This window comes from Oenanthe melanoleuca, chromosome 5 (genome assembly GCF_029582105.1).
Source record: "Oenanthe melanoleuca isolate GR-GAL-2019-014 chromosome 5, OMel1.0, whole genome shotgun sequence".
NCBI classification, from domain to species: Eukaryota; Metazoa; Chordata; class Aves; order Passeriformes; family Muscicapidae; genus Oenanthe; species Oenanthe melanoleuca.
In genome coordinates, this window is record NC_079339.1 from 38,080,950 (window position 1) to 38,098,237 (window position 17,288).

The 17,288-nt window shown below is 39.4% G+C and overlaps 2 protein-coding genes across 4 annotated transcripts; one reads left to right on the forward strand and one right to left on the reverse strand.

The window, feature by feature from the left end:
• The first annotated feature begins 1,788 nt into the window (after positions 1-1,788).
• On the forward strand, positions 1,789-11,001 carry GEMIN2 (gem nuclear organelle associated protein 2). Of its 2 annotated transcripts, XM_056492638.1 has the most exons (10): positions 1,789-3,053; positions 3,536-3,620; positions 4,747-4,836; positions 6,782-6,841; positions 7,017-7,127; positions 7,718-7,762; positions 8,461-8,529; positions 9,854-9,964; positions 10,175-10,233; positions 10,556-11,001. In XM_056492638.1, exons 1-10 carry the CDS (start codon positions 2,932-2,934, stop codon positions 10,593-10,595), a joined length of 792 nt encoding a protein of 263 aa, XP_056348613.1. In that variant the 5' UTR covers positions 1,789-2,931; the 3' UTR covers positions 10,596-11,001. The 2 variants fall into 2 exon arrangements, with proteins under 2 accessions (XP_056348613.1, XP_056348615.1); XM_056492640.1 differs by lacking the exon at positions 8,461-8,529 and having other exon boundaries at positions 2,830-3,053.
• A 770-nt stretch (positions 11,002-11,771) lies between these two features.
• On the reverse strand, positions 11,772-17,252 carry TRAPPC6B (trafficking protein particle complex subunit 6B). 2 transcript variants are annotated; one of them, XM_056492642.1, is made up of 6 exons: positions 16,567-17,252; positions 16,418-16,485; positions 15,226-15,343; positions 13,714-13,797; positions 12,584-12,677; positions 11,772-11,949 (listed from the first exon to the last, which is right to left on the reverse strand). In XM_056492642.1, exons 1-6 carry the CDS (start codon positions 16,645-16,647, stop codon positions 11,918-11,920), a joined length of 477 nt encoding a protein of 158 aa, XP_056348617.1. In that variant the 5' UTR covers positions 16,648-17,252; the 3' UTR covers positions 11,772-11,917. The 2 variants fall into 2 exon arrangements, with proteins under 2 accessions (XP_056348617.1, XP_056348616.1); XM_056492641.1 differs by having other exon boundaries at positions 16,418-17,252.
• Between the last annotated feature and the right edge of the window lie 36 nt (positions 17,253-17,288).

A 17,288-nucleotide genomic window follows, 5' to 3' on the forward strand; every position in this document is an offset into this window, starting at 1 on the left:
AATACTGAATTTATATTCCTGGGCGTTTTAGTCTGAAACAATCCTTTATCTCGCATTTATAAATATTTAATACGTTTGTTTACGATCTACAGTAACTATCACATAGCCATTACTATATGTGTTTGTCCGGGTTTTTTGTTAGTGTGGTCACTTTTTTATTCCCAAACCGAAGTTATAGCGACCCTTCGGTTTCAGGAATTGTTTTTAACAAGCCTGTCATGAAAGGCCAGAACAGTAACCTCTGTCTTTCCTGAGATGTCTTAGTGCAACTAATCCAGACATGGGAAAGGACTGAAAAACATTCTGCTGACTGACTCCCATATCCTCCCTCCTTCATTGCAACTTGGAAAACATTCTGAGATCACCAAGCAAACATAAACGACTAAAACAACCTTATCCTCTTTTCGTATATGTCAAATGTGATTAAGATAGAATTTCTTTGCCATTACTATCCCCAGTATCTTTAGTCTAAAAACATGAACAGGTAAACAACAGCAGAATTTATGGGAGGGATTTTAAATTTCCTTGTCCACAAATCTCACTGCCATTTGTGAGAGTACTAAACAGGAGCTTGCCAGTGACATGTAACACCCTCACTCTGAACTAAAAAAAAAGAAAAAAAAAAGACCAATGCCAAAATGCCACAACACTATGAACTTCAAAGAGGTGATTCAGTGTTATAATTTCAAAAGTAGTCAAATACCTTGTGAAACATTTTCAGAAAATAACCTAAAAAAAAGAGGCAAGTGCCAAAGTCTAAACTGCAGGATGAACTCTATAAATAAGAGAAAAAGAGGCAGCTGACATTTAAAGACACTCAAAGGGCAAGAAGGGAAAACAGGAAAGTATACTACTCTGAAAGTTCACAACAAATAAAAGATATTCAGTATTTTCAATTAATCTTCAGCACAATTAAATTTCATTACATAATAACTCAATCCAATGCTCTAAACTTAAAGATAAGTCTTGCAGCTGTTATGATGGTGCGAACCACAGAGAAAATCAAGAAGGAAAAAAGTAGAAAATAGAATAAACTCATTTACTCATAATACAAAAATATTTTGCTAGCTCTCTATATTCATATCTAGAATGTAGATTGAAAGCATTTTAATTTTTCATATGCAGAATTGATGTGTTACTTTTTTTTTTTTCCATATCCATTAATGCAGCTCACCCTTTCTTTGGAAAAGTATTCAAGTATTCTTCCTTAATATCTAAGCAGTTGAGGAGAAATATATACATTTCCAGTTTCATTTTCCTCTTTCTCCAGTGAGTCATATTTGCTAGCCATTGCATCAGCATTGTTGGTAAGACCTGTTAGGAACAATTTTATTACCTGTGGAAGACTATCTGTAATAATTAAAAATATGTTGCTTTGTTTAAAAAGCATCAATGGAAAGTTCCAGAAAAAGTAATCTAATGGTAGAAAGTACATTTCAAGTGCATTTATATCTCTGGATTCTCTTTCTGTTCATAATTCTGGACTTTACAAGAAATAGGAAAAGTAAGTTCTGAATATTACTAAAGTATTAAGAATGAATTTTACAAAGCTGGACTTACCAAAGTTTTTGTCTTGATCATCAATTAGCCTTTCCAGAATTATCACTGTAGGCTTAACTAAGCAGATTTTATTTCTAGTGGTGACTGCAATTGTTGCATACTCAACTAGGACGTTAGATCCGGGTTTCAGAAATAAAACTCCCTGGTACACGTAGGTGCTTTTAGAAACACCTTAAAACAAACAAAAGCCATTGGAGAGGAGGAGTTAAGGTAGATGTTTATTCAGAACTACTGAAATACCGACTTGCAGGGAGTTTAAAAAAAAAAGCATGGCTTTTTTTTAAACTTATGTCAGAAGTATCTAAAACTACTCTGAAATATTAGATCTAAATAGGCTTTGCATGCAGAACTATTGGAAAGATAATTTAATGATTGACATTTTGTGTAGCAGGAATTTCATAATACACAATGTAAATTATTACAGCATCATCCTTCTGCTTTTTATCTTACATAGGAAATAATGCTCCCGTGCAAATGCTACCTTGCTTTCTGGCATGTGGGTGCTCCCACATTATAGTCTTCAGAAAAACTCATACAGCAACAACTCAGGCATTGACCCTTCCAGAATGGGAACTCTGTGTAAATTGATAATCATTAATGTATCTGACTTTAACCACAGATCTCAAAGCATTTCAAGGAAGGGACAAGTATGATGAATACTGGCTGTTCACAGGTAAAAATAAAAGGGTACTAATGGATGATCTTTAGAGAACCTTTGCCAAAATCTATAGTGTATCAGAATAATGGCACAAGGCCTAATGAAAGAAGTTGTTAAAGATTTACACCTATGCACCACAAAAATAGACCAAGTTTGATGGGCAGTGAGTTGCCAAACCCCTTTCTGCCACTGCTCTTTGGCCGTATTTCCTTTATTCTCCCGAGGTGGTCTCCAGGGCAATCGAGACGCCCCGAGCAGACGGCAGCACGCCGGGGCTCAAGGCTCAGCCCCGAGCACACCGCGGCACACCGGGGCTCAAGGGCCAGCCCCGAGCACACCGCGGCACACCGCGGAGCAAGGCCCAGCCCCGAGCACACCGCGGCACACCGGGGCTCAAGGCCCAGCCCCGAGCACACCGCGGCACGCCGGGGCTCAAGGGCCAGCCCCGAGCACACCGCGGCACACCGCGGAGCAAGGCCCAGCCCCGAGCACACCGCGGCACACCGGGGCTCAAGGCTCAGCCCCGGGCACACCGCGGAGCAAGGCCCAGCCCCGAGCACACCGCGGCACACGGCGGAGCAAGGCCCAGCCCCGAGCACACCGCGGCACACGGCGGAGCAAGGCCGGGCCTCCCTGAGGGCTCCGCGGGAACCCCGCCACTCTCGCGAGAGCAGCGGCAGCCGGGCGGGCTCTGCCGCCGGGGCGGCGCGGCCATGGAGTCGGGCCTGGAGGAGTTGATGCCGCGGCTGCTGCCCGTGGGCGACTGTGACCTGGCCGAGGACTTCGATCCCACCGTGCCTCCCAGGACGCCCCAGGAGTACCTGAAGCGCGTCCAGTGAGTGCGGGGCGGATGGGCCGGGGCCGGGCCCGTCACCTCCCCGGAGAGCGGCGCAGCAGCCGGTGCTGCCCGGGCCGGGCTTCGTGCCGTGCTGCCCTTCGCCGGCACAGTCGGTGTTTTACACACCTGCAGGAGGGGCAGGTGCCGATCTCTTCCCTCTAGTGACCGGCGACAGGACTCGAGGAAACGACATGAAGCCGTGCCAGGGGAGGTTTAGGCTGGGTATCAGGAGAAGGTTCTTCACCCAGAGGGTGGTTGAGCCCTGGAACAGCTCCCAGGGCAGTGGTCACAGGACCAGGCCTGACAATTGGACAGCGCCCTCGGGCACAGGGTGTGATGTCTGGGCTGTCCTGTGAACTGAGTTGGACTCAGTGGTCTTGATTGGTCCCTCCGTGATTTTGAGTATTTCAAAGACATCCGGTATATATCGACCTGTTACAGGAAAGAAAAAATGCGGTCCACTTGATTCTGTTTTGTAGGATTGAAGCAGCTCGATGTCCTGACGTGGTTGTGGCACAAATAGATCCCAGAAAATTGAAGAAGAAGCCAACAGTAAACATTTCAGTAAGTTTCAGAGCTTTTACACGTTTTGAGAGGGAAAAAATAGGGGAAAGATGTTATTATAATGATGTTTGTATTAATTTTGGGGAGTCATTGGCGTAACTAAATAAGACTGCTAGATTCTAAAAGTATCTACAGAATTAAATGTCTGTGTTTGAAGAAATCCCTGCTCAGCTGCTGGGTAACAGCATATTTTGTATATATTTGATATGCAGCAGGCTATTTTACTGTCTGAGAAAATCAAATGTTGCTATAAATTTCACAATTATTTAGTCATAAAACCTGGATAAATTTTAGAAGAAAAGTATATTCATACCTGTCTTTGGGTTTAAGTCTTTATCTAGCATAAGGGTAGTAAGTGCAGCTAAGCTTTACTAAAGTTAAATTAAATTCTAGCACCACTTCTTTCCTTTTGTAAGGAATATTTTATTGGTACTTTTCCTTACTGTTGAAGCAGATTTTACTGTTGTTGTATTGCTCTGCCCGGTTGGTTTTTAATCTACTTTCAAATAGTTTGCCTTTCTTCAAAGACAGCGATGCAATCTGAGATTTCACTACTGGATTTCTCAAAGAAAATTTCTAACACTGACATGACCTTTTAACTTTTGTAGCCATTCTCTTCATCTGTCTCATCTGTGTAGTGACATTCTTAAACACTCGTAGATTTGTTTAATAACTCTTTCATAGGCTATATCTACTTAACTATCAGACTTAATTTCCTTGATGGTTTTAAGGTCTTCTGTCTTCCTCAACTTACTGGCTTGACAGGTGGAATGCCTAAGATTGATAGTATCTGTCCCAGATAAGGAAACAGCATCCTGCTTTATATGAGCAGGGAGATTAAAGCAGAACAGTTGCTGAAAAAAAGACCTTAAGTAATTATTTGATCATGTATTTTGAACATTTAGTTTTCCTTCTTGTGTACATATGGGAAGAGTCAAACAAAAGATATTTTGTCTAAACCAAAATCTTAACTCAGCCTTGGATATGGTCATGGAATTACCTTTCTTAGATGAAGATTTAAATGATACTGTTTACATGACAGTAAACATTTACTGATTCTCTTGTTCTTAAGCATTCTTCTTATAAAGCTCTCTTTACATTATAATTATTGCCAGTGTTTTCTCAGATTTCTGGATGTCAGCCTGCTCCTGAGGGATACTCTCCAACACTCAAGTGGCAGCAGCAGCAAGTGGCCAATTTCTCAGCTGTTCGTCAGGTACAAGATCATCTGTGAGGGGTCTTGCACTGTCTAGACAGAACACATCTGTGCTTTACATGGGATAACTTTATATCTAGTATAGAAATGTTATGATTTTGTAGGAGGATAGATGTTTACAGACAGGTGTTTTAAGTTCTTGAAAGCTAATTGAGATACACTGTGTGGCTTTTAAACCTCTGATAAAATTCTTGAGAGTCACATTGAAGAAATTCTTCTTCAACAAAAGTATGTCCATGTTTAGATTAAATGATATGGCATAGTTGAGGAAGGACAAAAATCCCTATGATGTTATACAGTTATATTAAAACATGGTCCTTGCAGGAAATGTTCTGCAGAACTCAGCATTAACTAAGAACCAAGTGGATTCTAACTAATCAGAAGATTCATGAAGTCCATTCATACAGTCCATTTAGGAGCCTGTTGACAGAGGTAGCAACCCATTATGAGGAGAAATACTGATTTGGTAAAACATATTTGTAAGGTTATAGAATTAGCACAGACTTTAATCTTTCCAGATACATTTTCGCCCTGCTTGAAATAACACAACAAGAACAGAAAATTAAACAGTCTCAAAGGGTGAGGGTTCTAAGTTCAGCTAAGCTTTACTAAAGGTGCAAACTGAAGGAGGGTCGGTTTAGATTGATATAAGTAAGATTTTTTTACAATGAAGGTGGTGAATACTGGCACAGGTTGCCCAGAGAGATGGATGCCCCATCCCTCAAAACACTAAAGGTCAAGTTGGATGCGGCTCTGGGCCTGATGTCCCTGCCCATGGAAGAGGGGTTAGACTAGATAGCTGAAAGTCCCTTCCAGCCTAAATCTATGATTCTACTATTCTCTATGCCCAGTTCAAAAAGGGTGAAATGGAAAATATAATAAAGATGTAGGTAGAGTTTATTTGTGACACCAGTGCTGCAGACAGCATGTTTACAATGCATTGATGCTGCACTGTATGAGTACCTCAAGTACTGAGGTGTGACCAGCTAGGAGCTGCTCTAGCACTGAACTCTGCATGAGCTCATGTGCTGTGTTTCTTTCAGGGAGGAAAGTTTAGCAAAGGAAGAGATCTGTACTTCTGCATCTACCTTATAAACAGTAACTGAGATACCCCTGTTTCTGCAAGGGATCACACTGCATCCTATGTATTAAGCATAATCTAAGGTTTTAGCAGAACTAAGGAGACTGGCATCTAAAGGCTTATTCACTGTATAGGTGTTTCTTTTATGCTCAAATCAATTATCTCCTCATCTGTGCCAAAATTAACATTGTGAAGTGAGACTACCCTAAAAATATTTAAAACCAAAAAAGAGCATCAGAATTGACTTGTTCAACTACTGCATCAACTACTGCTATTGGTTAGAGTGTTTTTAGTGGTCTTTTACAGCTACAGTGACAACTGGAGTGAAAGACAAATTTCTTCTGCTACAGAACATTTACAGCTCTCTACAAGTAACTGTTAAGCAGGCCAATTTGTTTTACACAGGATTCCTGCCAGGTAGAAGAAATGTGCTAAGAAACCACACTTGCCTTGTCTCAATTCTGTAGACCTCTGATACAGATACAGACCACTGTTGGAAACAGGATATTGGTTGTATGTGTGCTTTTGGATTAAATCAAAGTAGGTTTTTCTTAAGATTGTTCTAACAAGAAAAGTCTAGAAGACTATTAAAGCTTACCACCTCAGCTTAACCTTATGTAATAGACTTCAAAATGCCTTCAGCTTTAACATTACTTCCAAAAACCCAGCATGAGCATCTTGATTACATTTCTGCTAAGAGGCATGGGAGATATTCAGCCAGTTGTGCTGGCTATATATCTACAGATTTATAGAAAGTCATAAAATACACTTTCCATACATTTTAAGAATAATGAAGAGCCCTTGTGGTTAGGATAAAATAACTGCAGAGTTAAACTGGGATTTGACTTTGTTTTAATTACTCAGAGCCTGAACAAGCACAGGAATCACTGGCGGTCACAACATTTGGACAGCAATGTTACTATGGTGAGTAGAATTCATAACAGGGTTGGCTCTGTGGTTTGTCTCCCCAGTTACTGAATCCACAGTTAATCTTGCTCTATAGTTGCATGCAACAATTTATGAGTATTATCAAGTCTTTTCTCCAGTGTCTTCAAGATAACAGTATTACACAGTTTTCATTTATTTTTATTTACTTCAGCCAAAATCAGAGGATGAAGAAGGCTGGAAGAAGTTCTGCCTCGGTGAAAGAGTATACTCAGAAATAGATGCACTACCTGATAATGAAAATTTAGGAATTGATTACATGAAGGTGAGTATAGGACTCCTGTTTAATTTTCAGCAGCTGTTTCAGCAGCTGTTTTTCAGCAGCTGCCAGAAAGAATCCTACTATTTATTACCACTTTGTGCCAAATAGAAAGTAAGCTCTGGTGAGCCCAGAAAGTCCCAGTGTACATTCTTTTAATGCAGAAACAAAGAGAAGTAGAAAATAAGTCTATGTCTTCAGTCAAAATTCGAAGAATTCCTTCATCTCTTATCAGCTAAAGTCATTCCTTTGTTCTCACTGAACAGAATGGAAGTTTTCTTCATAGTCTGCTTTAGTGTTTCGTTGTAGTGATATGTAATTACCCTCCTCATATGTGATACCCTACAAGTATGTTCTTTACTGCATCATTTAAAGAGCAAAACTTTAATAAGTAACAATAGAAGCAAGGTGCTCTGATACTTCACTGGACCTTCTATTTTCTTGAAGATACTACTTTTAAAATAAATTTGAAAGCTCAGAACAAACTTTCAAATCACTACAAGTGTCTGAACATGAAATTAAAATTTTAGTATGTTCTAAATTAGAAGAAAAATGTTTGTGATAATGTTTGCATTTTCCAACTTGTTTTTTTTCAGGTGGGCTTTCCCCCTTTGCTAAGTATTGTAAGCAGGATGAATCAGGTGAGCCTACCTCTTAGAATCATATAGTGACATTGCCTAAATTACCATTATTCCTCATGTTCTGTTGCAGAGGGCTCATCTATTTTTCTTTGCCTAGAGTAGGCAGTTGTTTATTACAAGTTCTATTCATTGTACACTCAGAAGGAAATTGTGTATTTGTTGTCTCACATTCAGCTACAAATAATTTTACAAGCAAAGATTTTTCATTACTAGTTCTGAAAGTATCTTCTTGTTGTAGTTTCTCTATAGCACATTTAATGTTTGAATTTTTGCTGAATACCCTAATAGGTGCTTTACAATGTTTTAAAATTTCTCATTTAGTGTTTTAAGTGCAATTTTGATAGCAAACTTTTATGTACATTGCAAAGCTATAAGAATCACACTTATCTTTCCTTTATGACATTTCCCACTTGCTACCATTACACACAACCAACCAGTCAGTGTGATGCCTCTTTCTTAATCTGTAGCTACTTATCTGTAACTTTTTTTAACACAGAAAATTACTTCATTTCATACAAAGTTCTTTCAAAAAAGCGGTACTTTAACACTTACTTTACCCTTACATGTAACTTCAACCTGGAATAAACAGTGTGGAGTAGAAATACTTTTTACATAATAAAATCCTTCAGGGCAGATTTTGTTTCCTTCAGCAAAACTTTGCAGATACTATATTGTCTCTTTCTGTTCCTCTTTTGAAGGCAACAGTAACCAGTGTCTTAGAATACCTGATAAGCTGGTTTGGAGAGAAAAAATTTACTCCAGAACTGGTAATTTTTGATTTATTCTAACTACTTGCACACGAATGCATTAAACAAAGAATAAATTGTTTGCAGTTTTCTATTAAATTATTTTAATTTTCTAAAGAGTTCTCTAGATGGTTGTATCATATTGTTACTTTCAAAACTTTCTTGATTAGATACTTAAATGAATATTTACAGTTATTTCTGGAAGGCTAAAATTATAAAACATAACAGATACAGACATAAAAAGTACTGCCCCAAACTCCCTCCCCTTTGTATCACTCACCTCACTAACTTAAGCCATGAGGCTTGATAAGTATCAAGGCTTAGGAAAAAAAAAAAGACCACAGCAGCTTTAGTTCTGTCAGGGTGCTGCACACTATTTACCAGCAACTCCAATTTAGTTTGGAGGTGCATTACAGTGTGCTGGCAAAGACACATTTAATCTTTCCACGTGCAGCACAGACCAGAAAGCTTAGCTGCATTCATGTGGTGACAAATCAAACCTAAGAACTCCTGATCGACAGGCTACATTGGCATGGAGCTTGGCCACAACTAGACTGACCAGCTGTGTAATGGCACCATATCTACAGAAGACCTTGGTAGATGCCTGTAATCTCCTTCAGTACACAAAGCAGAGTAATAAAAAATATGGTGTTCAGCATAGTTTCACTGTTTTTTTTCAGTCACTTAAAGACCTTTCACATTCTGTCCTTTCCTGTAGAAGACTGTTTCCTTTGTAACCAGCATATATGTTGCAGAGAATGTGCACATTGACTTTTAGGTTAGGTCCCAGAATGAAGGCCACTAAACACTGTGATTAAATTATGAAATTAGACTGGTACCAGAAATTAAGTTTGTAAGAATGCAGTAGAATTCAGAGATGTAAAATTCAAAGGACATATTTTCACAGTGGTGCAAATCTTAAAGCAGATCTAACCACTGATTCCACAAAGATCTGAGTTCATACATTCAGTCTTCAGGAATATTTTTCACAAATTTTGAAGTTAAAATTAATAGCTAAGTACTAATATGTTGGAGAAGATGAAACTGAGGAATCTTGTGTTTAGATGTTACTAAAATAATCAGCTGTAATAATTTATATCTTTGCCAGCATTCAAAAAAAATGACAGGAAACCAGGAGCAGTGTTCACAAGCATCTTACCTAGAGACACAGAACTGTCTACCATGTAGTGTCTAATGTGGTTTTCAAAATTCAATTATAGCATGTAGTACTTGAATGCAGTTTTGTTTTGAGAGCAACACTTCAGTCCTGCTCTATGTAACATGACTTGCTTGAATCTTCAAGGAAATGCTCAGAATTAAAACTTTGTTATTTGTATCCTCACAGGGTAGATGGCTTTATGCACTGTTGGCATGCCTTGAAAAACCTTTGCTACCTGAAGCTCACTCCCTTATTCGACAGCTGGCAAGGCGATGTTCAGAAGTCAGGGCACTCGAGGTAAGATTTAATATAACTGTGCAGAGGACTTGGTGAATTTAGCAGGCAAGGAGGATAATTTTTCAGAAGTCTTAATAATTATTTTTTCATGTCCTAAGTTTGCTTGAGAATGACGGGAAGACTACAAATACACATAACATGGCATGTAACAGCTTATCTATTTGACACAGGTAACAAAAGAACTGTTGTAATATCTAATCTCTTTTCCAGGAGAACAAGAATGAAGAACAGATATCAGCTCTGAACTTGATAATCTGCTTAGTTAGCAGGTAATGCAACTTATACACCTAAACCAGTAATGTATGTCCAGCATAAATGTGTGATTATTTGTACTAACCTGAATCCTTTTAAAAGTGAAAGTCAGCAAAAGTACCCTGGACCAATGCAGCAAATATACATACCTAAAAGGATTTAAGATATACCTAAGAGTAAAGTAAGCTTATTCCTTTCTTCAGGTGAGCACCCTGAACCATGAAGCCATAATTATGATAGCAACACCAAAAGATGAGCTAGAAAGCAATGGGTCAGACAACTGGAAGTAAGGAATATATTGCATTGGAGGTTTCTTACCATATTCCACTTCATTCCTAGGTACTTTGATCAACGTGACCTGGCTGACGAGCCTTCCTAGGCTGTTTTGAGAACATCCAGTATTTTGCATTGCCACAGTACTAGCAGCATTATCAGAGTTAACAGCAAGACTCTGCATTGTTCAGACCTGAAGTATTACACAATCCCTTCGGAACACCCTCATACAATGCATTTGGGACAGCTGTGAATAACTTCAGCTGAGTTTGTCTGTTTCTCCAATACCATCATCACCAAGTGGTAACTGAAGTGTCCAACATCATCTCTCAAGCTCCTGTTTTTGTAAACTACATTCTTGGTTAGAAATTTCTACAATCTAAGTAATCTGTGGACACTGCTATTAGGTGAAGTCTGAGGTTACATTGCAAGTTATTATTTTTTTTCTAACAGACTTATTGAGGACTTTTGTAATAAAACAAAAAGATTTAAAAGACTGTTTGTAAACATTGTGGGTTTTCTCACTCTGTATTATTTAACGGCAGCCTCACTATAGAAATATAGATAGTTAGGGCTGAATGTGTTTTTTCAAGTTTTGGTGCCTGAGCTCTAAAACAGCTTAGCAGTTCCAACTATAGCCACCGCGTTACTGAAACAATTGTTTCAGTAAAACGTAAACAGTACTACTTCTTGAGTAGTACATTACAGAAGTAAACTATAGCTAGCAATTAAAAACAATTACATTAATACTGAGTTTATGCATAACAAGATGGAATGCATCTCCTTCTTTGGCCAGTATAGACAATCTTAGACATAAATCATTCTGACACAAGGAACAGCTGCTAATTTTAGGGACAGGAGAAACTACTGAACTATGCAAAACCAAATTTTCTTCTACTGCTCCAAACTACATTCCTACAAATGTGTCCAGCTAACATTTTTAATGACATGTGAGTTGTTGGCTCATGTGCTAACGGACTCCTTCAAAGAAATACAGAAGCAATCCCTGCCTCCCAGTTCAGAGTGAATGGGGAAAGGTAGCAGCTGGGCACTCACATTGGGCAATGCAACACTAGTATTAGTTTCTATCAGTTTCTATAGTTTTTTATTCAAATTTAGTCTTGGTCAGGATTTTTCTCTGTTCTCAAACTCTGCCTCTGATCTTCCAGGGTCTTTTGGTAATTGAAATGTTTAGGTGAATATGTAGAGTACACGGTTTTTACCCTGTGGACATTATTACTTTGGTATAGAATAAATTTCATACCAAGACACAAGCAGAGTGTTAAGTTATTTTGACGAGCATTTATTATATATTTTGGAATTGTGCTGCACACTGCTATAATTTACATGTTATATACAAGACTGAGTCAGGATACTGAATCCACATACAAAAGCTTTTTAAAGTAGATACCCAGATTTTAATGTGCTCTACATCTTCTGTATCATGACCTGAAATTTGCCTGCAGGAAAAGCAGAGTCAGATCACATCATTACCATTAGAATTACTATTTTCTTGTAATTTTTTTTTAAGGAAATATTAAGGAACATTTCAATCTTACAGTTAATTTGTAAGCAGTTGAACCATTATTTAAATTTAGCATTTAACTTTGAATTCCATGCTGAACAGCTTTTCTCTTTTCTTTTTTTCTCCAAGTTGACCATATCCCACATCACAGAAGTTTTGTCAGCTAAACCTACAATTTGTGCTAAGTCTGTAGAAAACTTTTAATTGAGCAGCTTATGTAGTTACAATGGTCTTCACTTACTAACATTCTTAATAACTCCTAGAGAGAAAGATCTTCACTTGTGCAAATAACCTTCTGGACACACATCCTTACACCTTTGATGCTTCCAAATGTAAATACAACCTTTTAGTTTTGCTTTCCACTCAATATCATGGAGGCTTATCCTCTGTCAGTGTTTTCTAAATAACATAGAAAAATAGTGGGAATCCATATCCTGAAGTTCTCATGGACTCCTATGGCCTAGCAGCTTCAAACAAATCCCACCTTGAAAAATGCTTATAACAGCAACACAGTCAGTCAGGAAAGTTACCAAGTGAGCTAATAATTGAATACTCCAAGTACTACTTACATGCAGGCATTGATGAAACTTCAGCTGTTACAATACTCTTTATTCCCAGATTTGATAGGCCTCCTCTGATTAGTCCACAGGTGAATGCTAAGTACTAAACACAAAGTTACACCTCAAATGAATGTCAACATTGAAGCTTGTTAAAAAAGATTGAAACTAAGTACTCAAGAACACCACTTAATACTTGGACAACAGAAAACTATGGAGTTTTTGAGAAACTTCTTCAGGTCTCTAATAGATGACAGCTCCAATACTTGGTAGAGTGGAGCTCACTACACAGATTGTTCTCATTAGAGGCAGTATTTTGAGTCACTTTCCATTAAGCCTGTATCTTAAATCCTTAATAAACCTGAACATAATATCCTTAAAACAATTATTCCCAAGACTTGGCTGAAATTAGCAATTGGTATTAAAGTCAACATTCCTGCACAGGCCATATCTTAGAATACAAAGGCCTGCAGATATTTAAAATGTGTGTTGCAAAACAGAAGAAACAAAAGAAAAATTCCCAAGGACAGTAGCCAATAGGGAGGACTAAGATCAAGAATTGAGAAACCATAAAATAGAACTGAATGTCCCATTTCTAAATCCACCTGAACCAAAGTTCTCTGTTATAGGTTCTGCAGAGGAACTGCCTTTATTACCATTAACTCATAGGACTGAACTATTACCATAACTCCTCATCTTGCACTCAAAACTACTTTTAGTTGGTGAATGATCTTTCTGAACATTCACATGATCTCAGAACTTGTTTTACATAACAAATAGCATCCTCCAAATGTGTTTTGGGAATTTTAAAAAAGTTTCTAAAAACACATGGTTCCCAAATAGAAAGAATTTGTGTGACAGTTGCAGGTGGTGGCAGATAAGCTTTCACCACAATGTAACTCAAAAGTTACAAAAGCAGCAAGTTTCACAACAGTCATGACTATTTTTTGACCTATAAATCAAATCCTGAACTGTTCTAAAACAGAGTGCCTTTCTAAAAAGCACACAGGTTCTGAAGGCCCTTTGGGTGACCTTTAGAAGAGTTTGTATCGATTTAATTACAAAAATTAAAGTTATTAATAGATCAAGGTAATCAAAACCAAACTGGTAGACCCCCACACACACATAAAATTGAAGGGTACCTTTGGTGCATGTTCTAAATACTGCTTCCCTGCAGACATTTGTGTCAAGAGACGAAATTTATTGTCTTGAAGGACATAAATACCCTGTTTAAAAAGAAAAAATTGAGGGGTTTAGTTGAGTGTGCAGTAATATAAAATCCACATTTTCTGTGAATGGATTTGATTTTTAGATAAAATATATATGATGTCCTGCTGAAAAATAAAATTTTAGATTAAGGAACATGTTATTTAAATTGTATTATTTACTTACAAGGAACATAAAAAGAAAATATACTTAATTGTGAGTATACAACAAAAACCCTAGATAATAATATGATCAACTAACCCTAAAAAATGTTTATGTACATTTCTCCTTAGAAGAGTCCTTTCAGTGATCAGAAAAAAATAATTCCACACTAGAAAGTCTTTGGTAATATATCAAATGCATACTGATTTTTACATTCAAATCTTAGTCTTCACTGGGTTTTGCTCATCTCTATGCTTATTCTCAAATTTAGTGGGAATTATTATTATTTATAGTAGTACAGGCAATAATACCCAGCAGACAATCAAAGTAAAAATCTGGCATTTTCTGCAATATAATTTTGTGCAACAGTACGTATCTTAATAAATTAAGTATAAACACAGTATAGCTTTATCTACACCTGCCATTTTAATTTCCTTGCTACTGACTGTGCTATTTCATACATTCATAAGCCTTGACTTAAATTAAGACTGCATATACAATCAAGATCTTAAGCTCAATACTGCAGATTTTTTTAATAAAACCCCAGATTACTAAAGTAATTATTATCTGTTATTACTTGATAAACAAAACCTATTTTATTTGGCACAGTCCTTGTACAAATTCTCTTCTTCCTAATTTGACACAACAGGGAAATGGCCATAAGAAAACAAAGTCATTCAATGCGAAAAAAATTTTTTATTCCAGTAAAATGGCTCCTTAAGTTAATTTGATCTGGCATAAAAAACTGTGGCTGTTGATATAGGAAAGCACATGGATACAATGCAGTGTCACCTACAGGCAAATCTGAGAAGTTTCTCCACTGTTTCTTATACAAGTGTTTGCAATACATTATAACTGTCTCAACTGCTCAAAACTTAGCATTCTTCAAAGTAAAAAAAATCACAGCAGCCATTCTATTTAAATGGATGCTAAGAGAGTAACATCACTTTTTCACTATTTTTTAACTAACATTAAGAGACAGATAAAAAAGTTCTTGTTTAAATGTTACTCAGCTGTAATCATTACTGTCCTTTCTGTAACACTGCAACAGTGCATATGAAATTCAAAGCATTTAGTCTTTTCAAACAAGGTGGCAATAAAGGCATTCTAGGCAATTATTAACTTGTATTCTAAATATGAATACTGAAAAACATGCTTTTTAAACAAAACAAATATGGAGCATTTTGGGTTTCTTATCTGGTAATTAATTCTCAACCGAGAAAAACAAAAAATGCACTAGCAACTCAGAACTTTCTAAGTTAAATCTTAATCTACAGCATTAGTACCTGGTGATTAGTCCTTAGGTTATCTATTTGTTTTTTGAATACTGTTGTCCAAAAATCTTTGCAAATGAACTTCATAATGTCTAATTCATCCTTGAACCTGGCAGTGTCTTTTGTAAACCTAAGAGAAAAGTAAGAAATTTATCAATAATGATGCCACACATAACCTGACCAATTAATCATTAAAAAAACTTTAAATGGTACTTTAAAATGGTATTTTAAATGGTATTCTAAAAACATATTTTTTGAGGTTATTATAGAAATTAGTTTTCCAACTATCATATAGTATCATTCCATCTTTACTGCACATTCATCAAGTATTTTAACTTAAGAGCAACACGGTGTTATGTTAGTATCTGCAATATGATAGCAGAATAAGTTGCTTTAATTCCATGATTATCAAACATAGTTGACATACAGAAAGGTTGAAAGTGCTCCATCAGTTTTATCTTCAACAAGGTATCTAAACAGAAGATAAACAAAACGCTCACACCTATACTACTCCTTGGAAGGAGTCCTTCAAATAGGGCAAAGAACTCTAACATAGAAACAAGCATGTAAAACTTGTTCCCATTTTTCAGAAGTGACCTCTTTCTCTTCCTTACTTCAGCTTTCTCTCCCTTCATCGTCTTGAGGGTCTTTATCTGGCACTAAAGGACGACTTTATTCAGCAAAAGCATGACTTGAGAAACTCCAGAGTCTCCGCACGACCTCGGAACGAGGGCGCTGGAGTTGCACCGCGGGTCCCCAAAGGGCCCGAGCTGCTCAGTCCCGAGCACTGAGAGCACTTCATAAAAACGAAATAAACATGAAATTATGCTTAATAAGTCAACCAGGAAAAGAATAAAATAATAAAGTCAAAAAACGCACCTGAAGCAGGAAACATGAGAAAGTCTACACAGAGGTAGAATTAAAGATAACTTGAAGTATTAAAAGTAACTGTGTATGTACCCTGACTCGGTTTTCACGACGGGAAGCACCAGGAAAACAACACACTCCAAAACTGTCCTATGACATGCAAACACAGGTCCCCACAAGAACGAGATACGGACAGAGGAGATGCCAGACTGATGGCAAGAGGAGCGCGCTCTCCGTGCAGCCCAAGCACCACACTTTGCCCGGGCAGGTGTGCTTTCCCGGGGAGGGGAAAGCGCCGAGAAGGAGCAGCGGCCGCCAGGCCCCGGCGGGGACTCACCTCTCGATGAGCCCCTGCCCGACGCGGAAGCCCATGCTCTCCAGCTTGGTGGTGCAGCGCCCGTTCTCCTGCAAGACACAAGGCGCCGCGGCCGCAGCGTCAGCCCCGGCCGCTGCCGCCGGCCCCGGGGCGGCCCCGGCCCCACTCACCCCTTCGCCCTGCTCGGCGGCGCGGTACAGCCCCGCCACCATCTCGCTGTGCAGCAGCAGGAACAGCGCCTCGTCCGCCATCGCCGGGGCCGCCGCCCCTTCCGGGCGGGCCCGGACACCCGCGGGAGCTCCGGGCCGAGGCGGGGCGGCCCTGCAGTGCCGGCCGGGCCGGTTCTCCCCGCCGGGGAAGGGCTGGGAACGGGGCTCTCGCGTTCAGGCTCTGCAGAGTCGGCGGGGAGCCCAGGGTCTGAGTGAGGGCCGGACCTGCGGCCCTGCCCCGCCCACCCTGCTGCTGGAGCCAGGCGTGTGTCACCGCCTTCGAGACAGCGCCCGTGCCTTCCCCTGCCCGCCGCGGGGAGCCACGGAGCGACGTGGGCTGCAGCCAGGCAAGAGCGCGGTTTAAAGCCTCGCCGCCGGCCCGGGCGCCATGCCTAACGCGCCATGCGGAGCTGCCCGGCCACGCCGCTCCGGGCGGGATGTGCGGGAATGCACAGCAGCGGCCCCGGCACGCGTCAGGCCGCCATCCCAGCCAGCGTCAAGTAACGCCCCCGTCTATTGGCTCGCCGGGCACAGCGGCCTCTGATAGCTCAGCGGTGATTGGCCCGAGTTCCGAGCGTGCCGGCTCCTCACCCCCATTGAGTGGGACAGCAGGATGTGTCCCGGGTGGGTGGGAACAAGCGGCCTCGAATGGCTTTCTGATTGGACTACCAGGAAATAAAGTT

What these genes read in the sequence shown, in the direction of transcription:
- GEMIN2 (XM_056492638.1), top strand. Translation starts at nt 2,932, where the DNA reads ATGGAGTCGGGCCTGGAGGAGTTGATGCCGCGGCTGCTGCCCGTGGGC. An exon ending in AGCCAACAGTAAACATTTCA is followed by an intron (nt 3,621 to 4,746) that starts GTAAGTTTCAGA and finishes GTGTTTTCTCAG; the next exon opens with ATTTCTGGATGTCAGCCTGC. An exon ending in ATTTCTCAGCTGTTCGTCAG is followed by an intron (nt 4,837 to 6,781) that starts GTACAAGATCAT and finishes TTAATTACTCAG; the next exon opens with AGCCTGAACAAGCACAGGAA.
- TRAPPC6B (XM_056492641.1), bottom strand. Translation starts at nt 16,647, where the DNA reads ATGGCGGACGAGGCGCTGTTCCTGCTGCTGCACAGCGAGATGGTGGCG. An exon ending in GGGCAGGGGCTCATCGAGAG is followed by an intron (nt 15,344 to 16,417) that starts GTGAGTCCCCGC and finishes CTTTTCTCTTAG; the next exon opens with GTTTACAAAAGACACTGCCA. An exon ending in AGTTTCATCAATGCCTGCAT is followed by an intron (nt 11,950 to 12,583) that starts GTAAGTAGTACT and finishes CTTTTCCTGCAG; the next exon opens with GCAAATTTCAGGTCATGATA.